Source organism: Octopus bimaculoides, chromosome 25 (assembly GCF_001194135.2).
Source record: "Octopus bimaculoides isolate UCB-OBI-ISO-001 chromosome 25, ASM119413v2, whole genome shotgun sequence".
In the NCBI taxonomy this organism is placed as follows: Eukaryota; Metazoa; Mollusca; class Cephalopoda; order Octopoda; family Octopodidae; genus Octopus; species Octopus bimaculoides.
Window position 1 is genome coordinate 15,361,418 of NC_069005.1, and position 8,198 is coordinate 15,369,615.

At 37.9% G+C, this 8,198-nt stretch overlaps 1 protein-coding gene across 12 annotated transcripts in view; it reads right to left on the reverse strand.

The window, feature by feature from the left end:
• The window catches only part of LOC106877382 (RIMS-binding protein 2), an 888,511-nt gene that overhangs the window by 9,121 nt on the left and 871,192 nt on the right, over positions 1–8,198 (reverse strand). For 11 of the 12 annotated variants that reach the window (XM_052976547.1, XM_052976545.1, XM_052976549.1 and 8 more), the window contains 3 exons: positions 5,992–6,449; positions 3,124–3,301; positions 1,096–1,229 (listed from right to left, as the gene is read on the reverse strand). In XM_052976547.1, coding sequence (XP_052832507.1) covers positions 1,096–1,229; positions 3,124–3,301; positions 5,992–6,449 — 770 coding nt within the window. The remainder of the gene's footprint in view (positions 1–1,095; positions 1,230–3,123; positions 3,302–5,991; positions 6,450–8,198) is intronic. The other variant, XM_052976546.1, reaches the window with a different exon arrangement.

An 8,198-nucleotide genomic window follows, 5' to 3' on the forward strand; every position in this document is an offset into this window, starting at 1 on the left:
CAAATCCCGAGTTGACATCTGCTCTTTTCTCCATTCTCGCGAACTCATTTTTGGACAGACTTGTGACTGGTGATGAAAAATGGATCTTCTATCGAAATGTTAAATGTTGTAAACAGTGGCTTGGTAAAAGGGAAAAAGCTCAACCACAACCGAGAAGGGAACTTCATGGAAAAAAGGTTCTTCTCTCTATCTGGTGGGATTACAAAGGAGTAATTCACTTTGAATTGTTACCACCTAACACAAAAATCAATGCTCAAGTCTAATGTCAGAAATTTAAAAAACCCACTTTAGTGAATCAGAAAGGAGTGATGTTTCATTGCGCGACCCCACACTGCAGAAGATTGAAGAGCTTGGTTGGGAAAAAGTTCCTCATCCACCTTATTCTCCCGACCTTGCTCCTTCAGACTACCATATGTTTCGTAGTTTACAGAATCATTTGGGTGACATAACTTTCACAAGCCAGGAAGAGGTCGAAACTAACATTTCAGAGTTCTTCGCTTTAAAACCAAAAGAGTTTTACATTGATGGGATTAAAAATCTTGTAAATAGATGGAAGGAAGTCATAGATAATCAGGGAAAGTACATTGATGATTGAATTTCAATTACATATAACATTTGATCACTTGTTTTCTTTCTTCAAAATTCGGACAGAACTTATGGGATGACCTGATATATCAACAAATGACATTAACATTGGAGAAGGCATGGCTTTATTGTTAGGAAGTTCACATTATAATCTCCAGCCAGTAGTGTCATCTGCTTAGCTGAGGTAGGCTAATGTGCTTCGAGTAAGACTGAATGGAAGCTTGTTGGCTTTATATATGTGTGTGTGTGAGAGGGTATGTGCGTATTTAGGTTTGTGTCTCACAAATGTAGCAGTTCAATAAATAGAGATTGATAAAATAAGTAACTGATATGAAAATAAGTATTTGTTGTTGATACAATCAACTATAAACCATTGCAGGCAGTGCCCCAATATGGCCACAATCTAATGACTGAAACTAGTGAAACCAATGAAGGAAGAGAAAAACATGGTGTATAAAAAAAGTTTTTAAAAAAACAGCAACCAAAACAAAATAAAATCTGTAAATCTACCTCAGCATCGACATTAGGTGAGAGCTCCCGAGGGTCATAGTCGTAAAGAGCAACCATAAGTTTGCCGGGGCCTAGGCCAGAGTTCGTGAGGTCAGCGCTTCTATACAGTGATTTGGAAAGAAAATTTTCTTTGGCTGCAAATACATGTAAGAGAAAATTAGTTTTTGTAAAGTAGTTAAAGAAGCAGGAGTATAAGAAGGAGTAAGTGAAGTGGAAGGCTGCAAGAAAAATACAGACATAAATGACAAGGGCTACATAGAGCCTTGTCATAATAAGCTTAACAAATCAAAATGAAACAGGTTCATAATAACATAGTGTAACAAGTTTTGTCCTTAAGTAGCAACTGTTATTTCCTATTTGCTTACCCCTGGAAAGTATGAAAAATGGCTAATATTCCAAATTCGTTGACTGGCACCCATGCCAACCTTCCTTCAATGGACACTAAACTCAGCTTGCGACATGTTGGGGTAAGTGAGATCGAAACTGAACCAAATTTGATGACTGGCACCCATGCTAGTGGTGTGCTAACAACACCATCTGAGCGGGATCACTGCCAGAGCAGCGGGATCACTGCCAGAGCAGCGGGATCACTGCCAGAGCAGCGGGATCACTGCCAGAGCAGTGGGATCACTGCCAGAGCAGCGGGATCACTGCCAGAGCAGCGGTCTCGCTTCTGTGTTGGTGGCATGTAAAAAGTTCCATTTGAGCACGATCGTTTCCAGCTTTGCCTTACTGGCACTCGTGCCGGTGGCATGTGAACAAAACATTGGACTGACTCCTGTGCAGGTGGCACGTAAAAAAGACCATTTGAGCGTGGCCATTGCCAGCACCGCCGAACTGGCCCTCATGCCGGTGGCACGTAAAAAGCACCCACTACACTCTCAGAGTGGTTGGCATTAGGAAGGGCATCCAGCTGTAGAAACTCTGCCAAATCAGATTGGAGTCTGGTGTAGCCATCCGGTTCGCCAGTCCCCAGTCAAATCATCCAACCCATGGAAAGTGGACGTTAAATAATGATGATGATGATGATGATTTCCTTCGAACTTTGCTTTTGTTATGATATTTATTCAAACCCCAAACAATTCCTCTTAACATATGGTTATGAAGCCCCCTGACTAGTCCTGCTCATCATCAGAGATGCGCATATTGTCAGCCACTAAAGGATAAGCTCAACTGATTAAGGTCAAACAACTGACAAGCAAATCTGTGCTATTGAACAGAACATTTGCTATAACAATATTTCTGCTTCAGCAACTCAGCATTGAATCTGTCTGAAATGTAATGGAAAAGAGGTCAGTTTCAAAATACTGATGTCCAGGTGACAAAAGTTCCAAGATTGAAGGGAATAGTAGTTATTTTCTTTGATTACTAGACAGAAGCAAATAAAAAAGAAACACTTTTGATCATAATGTCATGAGTTCAATTCCCGGTGACGCGTTGTGTCCTTGAGCGAGATATTTTATTTCACACTGTTCCAGTCCACTCAGCTGGCAAAAATGAGTTGTACCTATTTTTCAATGGACCAGCCCTTGTCACATTCAGTGTCATACTGAATTTCCCTGAGAACTTACATTAAGGGTACGTGTGTCTGTAGAGCGCTCAGCCACTTGCACATTAATTTCATGAGCAAGACCTCTTCCATTGATCAAATCATCTGGAACTCTCGTCATCATGACTGACAGAGTGCCATTATAAATAGAGAGATATGTGGAACCATTAATCCTCACATAGTGTTTTCTTGCCCTCCTCATTTTTTTTCCTCTCATCCTTTTCTGTTGGAGAACATAGGCTCAAAACATCAAAGACTTTTCCATTTTTCCCCAGTATCAAACTAATACATCTGCTTGTTGTTCCCTCACCTGTCTTTGTTTACTGTACATTTAAACCATATCATATATATATATATATATATATATATATATGTGTATTTATTTATTTATTTATCTATCATACATATATATATATATATATACACATATATTTATTTATTCATTTATCTATCAAAAATATAAATATATATATACATACACACACCAGGAGTACTACTGCTCTCTCCACTGGACGTGCTGGTATTGTCTTTTAGCAGCTGCTGCACCACATCAGGGTCCCTGACCTTCACCTCAGTAACCATGTTGCCAGGTACGTAACCAAGCTTGCCGTTTGCTTCTCCTCTGTAAAATCCATCGGCACCACAATCGCCAAATATCTACAAAAAAGAAAAGACAATAAAGAATACAACAAAAAAATATTGTAACACTGTTAAGGTTCTGAAGCCACAGAATAGCTTTGAAATAGAAACTGTTTCACATTTTGACACAAACCCAGCAATTTTGGGGTACAGGATAAATTGATTACTTTGATTCCAGCGTTCAACTGGTACTTATTTTATTGACACAGAGAGGATGCAAGACAAAGTCGATCTCAGTGGAATATGAACTCAGACTGTAAAGATGGATGAAATGCTGCTAAGCGTTTTGCCCTGCATGCTAAATACAGGATGATCTTGCTGTATGAAAATTTAATAGTAAAGTGGGTTCTAGCATAAATTTAATATTTCTAATTTTTGCAGCAATTTTAAGGGAACAGGAATAGGTGATTACATTGACTCAAATGCTAAACTGATACTTACTTTGACCCCAAAAGGATGAAAGGTAAAGTCAATCTTAGTGACATTTGATCTCAGAATGTAAAGAACCATGTGAAATGCTAAGAATTTGGTTGACATGGTAACAATTCTGCCAGCTTACCACTTTGGTACAAGCATAAATTTAATATTAAAACTATTGCAATTTTAAGGCCATTATGCTAGCATGGAAGGTGGACATTAAACGATGATGATGATGATGATGCTAATATCATGTATGTGAATAATTAATAGCAGGAAGCAAAAGAGTTCATTTATATTAGTTTAGGGGGTCTATCTTGGCATGTAGGAAGAGAGGGTGTAGAATCTCAAATACTCCTTTGCCATTCTAAACAACAGATGAACCGAAGATTCAGAGTGAGCCTTTGGTAGACTGACAAGGAATCTAAGATTTAGGTACAAAATCTGGGTAGTAGTAGTAGTAGTAGTAGTAGTAGTAGTAGTAGTAGTAGAGCAGTGGTTTTCAACATGGGTCTGACCCTTGTGGGGTCCATATCAGATTTAATTGTTAAAATTTATCTGCAATAGTGTAGCTGTGTGGTAAGAAGCTTGCTTCCCAACCACATGGTTCCAGGTTCAGTCCCACTGTGTGGCATCTTGGGCCAGTGTCTTCTATAATAGCTTCAGGTCCAAGACTTCAGTCTGCCTGAAGTGACAGTAGAAGACAAGATGTCACACAGTGGGACTGAACCTAGAACCATGTGCTTGGGAAGCAAGCTTCTTACCACACAGCCACACCAGGATATTATTCAACCATCTTGTTCTTGGTCTAATTCTACATCATCTACCAGTTGACTTCGCTTAAAGAATTCATCATGGGATTCATTCCTGTGACATTCAAATCACATGTTCATTGTACCAGAACTGTGACCTCTTAATGCAGAGAACTAGAAGCTCAATCTAGAGAAACTCCCTACCCTTTGGCTACCCCCTATTGAGTAGTTACTTTAATACAATGTTTCTCAACCATTTTCTACCTATGGACCCCTTTCTTTCTTATACTCTGATGGACCCTCTTAGCCATTTTATATCTAAAAACCCTTATTATATTCTTATAAATAAATATTATTAGGAATCATATAAAAAATTGTTGAGAAAGTTTGTGCATTGTAGAAGTAAAACCAAATTACTTAACTATTATAAAGAAGTATATAATTATTAAAATATTTTGTGTGGTGTTGAGGTATAATCAATTTATAACACATAAATGTTTTAACAAAAGAATCCTGTGTGGATCCTGGTTGAGAAAAACTGCCATAGTGTCTTCCAGTCTATATGTGCATACATTTGGGTATGTGTGAAGGTATGTGTGTGTAAGCATGTATTTTGTGCACATGTGTGCACCTGTGTCTATAAAAAAAAACAAGGCTTGGGTTGGATTGAGCCAATAGTAGAAAACATTTGGCCAAGGTACCAAAATAAGGACAAATGACAAAAAGGATGTGTCCTAAAATCTCAGCTTGGTATAAAAGGGCAGGCATCTGCAGAAACCTTGCTGTGGCAGACATTGGAACATGATGCAATCTTATGACCTGCTGGATCCTGTCAAACTGTCTAACCCCATGTTTCTCAACCAGGGTTCATATGGCCCTTGAGGGTCCATATGTTGTTAAAATTTATCTGCAATAAATCGGTTACACTTCTACAATATAAAAAATATTAAAATATTTTAATACAATTCCTAATATTTAATTATAAAAACACAGTTGGATTTTTTTAATGTATATTGAATGGTTATGGAGAGGTGTGGATGTGTGGTAAGAAGCATGCTTCCCAACCACATGGTTCCAGGTACAGTCCCAATGCAGAGCACCTTGTTCAAGCACCTTGGGTTAACCAAAGCCTTATGAGTGGATTTGTGGATAGAAACTGAGAAAATCCTGTCATATATATGTGTGTGTGTGTGTGTGTCCCTATCATTGTTTGACAACCAATGCTGATGTTTATATCCCCATAACTTAGTGATTGGGCAAAAGAGGCCAATAGAATAAGTACAAGTCTTACAAAGAGTAAGTCCTGGGGTTGATTTCTTTAACTAAAAGCCTTTAAGGCAGTGCTCCAGCATGGCTGCAGTTTAATGACAAACAAGTAACAGAAATGAATGGTTATGGAGGTCCGATAGACTACAAGTGGACTCAAAGGAGTCCATAGGCAAAAGAATCATTGAGAAACACTGCTCTAACCCATACCCGGATGGAAAATGGATGTTAAAAGCAACTGATGAAGATGATGATGAGGCTAAATGAACTGACCTTGATAAAATCTCCCTCTTGGAACGGAAGCTCTGCATCTGATCCGTCTGCGTTAGGTGACATGACAGCGGGGTCATAATCAAACAAGGCTACAAATAACCGCATCGAACTGTCAATTCCTCGTCGGACGTTACTGTTGTCTTCATAGTATATATCGGAGTCCTGACACGAACTGCTCGGTCTGACCTTAACTGAATTGGGAGATCCTAATATTCGGTCAGGTATGATTTCTGTCCGCCATCGCTGACTCGAATTTGCTGAACATTTTTCTATAGGGTTGTCTTTCTGTTTGGGTAATGAACTGTTGTTGGGAGATTTATAAGAGCAGTCGACTTCATCTATTTTTTTATGTGTGAATCCTTTCGTTTTATCTTCTATAGATTTTCTCTTCTGTAAATTAGGTTCTTCCTCATCCTCAAACGAATTGCCTCTTTCTGTACTACTGTCTCTTGTTATTTCTGAAATAATACAATTATTAAGAGAGATGGAAGTGTGTATATTCCAAAAATTACAGTAAAATGATCTGCTTGGAGAGTTATCTCCCTTGCTTCTAAAAAATATTTTTAACTATTCTGATGCCAACCGGCTTCTTTTAACATTTAAACTGGCCATATTTGGACTCTCACACCTACCTTACAATGTCATTCTAAATTATGAGATAGTGCATGATTAATTCAAAACAACCTGAATAAATAAGCAATTTATTTAACAAAATAATCTGAATGCTAAAGAGTTAAGGCGATTTAAATTAAGAGCTTCCATCAAATTTCAAGTTAATTTAAGTTCCAAACACCAGCTTAAACCTTTGCCAGTCCAAAGCATTTTCATAAGTTTGATTCTAAACGTCTACGCTTGTTTTCAAACTCTGGCAGTTGTAGAAAAAACTGGGGATGTGTATCATATATGATACATAGATGCCATGCAAATATATCCTGTGACACAAGCGATATGCAGAACAGGCAAAGGGTTAATAATTGTAAAGTTATTTTACAGAATTCTTCATTATTTTCAAAATTAATTAAAATAAAGGTAGCATATTTTAAGAGAAATATGGTAACAAAAAGGACATGTCACTACCTCTAAGGGAAATTTTTGTCAAATGATTGCCTAGATAATCTTAATTAAATGAAATTTTTAAAATACTTATTACATATCTGAGAGGCTACTGTAAGTGTACCCTGTATGCAGAATGCTTCCTGGAGATACTTTTTCACGGTGATATTATGGATATAATGTATACCCCTACACACTCTCTCAATACATACATATAAGAGCTGATCAATAAGTATCCGGACTGTTGCCATAGTAATGAAACTAAAGCACACAGAGTGAAGCCACTTGGGACAGATTAACCTTGAACTCTGTTGTGCATGCACACTAAGTTTCAATGTTCTAGCTCACTTCTGCTGTTTACAGTAGTGCTTGGAAGGAAGGTGTGTAGCATGTGATTGTTGCATTGATCATGACAGAGAAAGTTGTCAAGGCGATACCTGCTCAGAGGCCTAAGCAAAGTTGCAGAAAGGATATAAAGAGAAGTGTATGAGCTGCACATAAGTGTACAAGTTGTACAGACGTTTCCAAGATGGCCAAAAAGATGTCAATATAGAACATTCTGGGAGACCTGCAGCCAGCAGAACTGAGGAAAACATTGCATATGTGCATGCAGCTGTGAGGGGAAATCATTGAATTACCATCCGAGAGTTATCAGAGGATGTGTTTATTAGTTTTGGTTCAGTTCAGTCCATTATCACTGAAGGATTGGGTATGAGATGTGTGTCTGCCAATTTTGTGTCAAAACTGCTTTCAGCTGACCAAAAAGACACTCAGGTTTCAGTTGCACAAGATCTCCTTGATTGTATCCACAATGATGAAAACTTTTGAAAACTTTGCATAGGCCTCTGAGCAGGTATCACCAAGCTTTTGGTAAAATGTGATGCAGATTCTCTGCTGAACTTTCCGTCATGGTCATTGTGATGATCACACGCTACACACCTTCCATCCAAGCGGCTTCACTCTGTGCTTTAGCTTCATCACTATAGCAACAGTCTGGATACTTATTGATCAGATGATGTACACACACACACACACACAATATCTAATACCATATATATATATATATATATATATATATAAGGGCAAAACAAAAAAAATTTATAGGCCAAGTGGCATAGAAAATTTTTTTTTCATTTGCCCTTAATTATAATTGT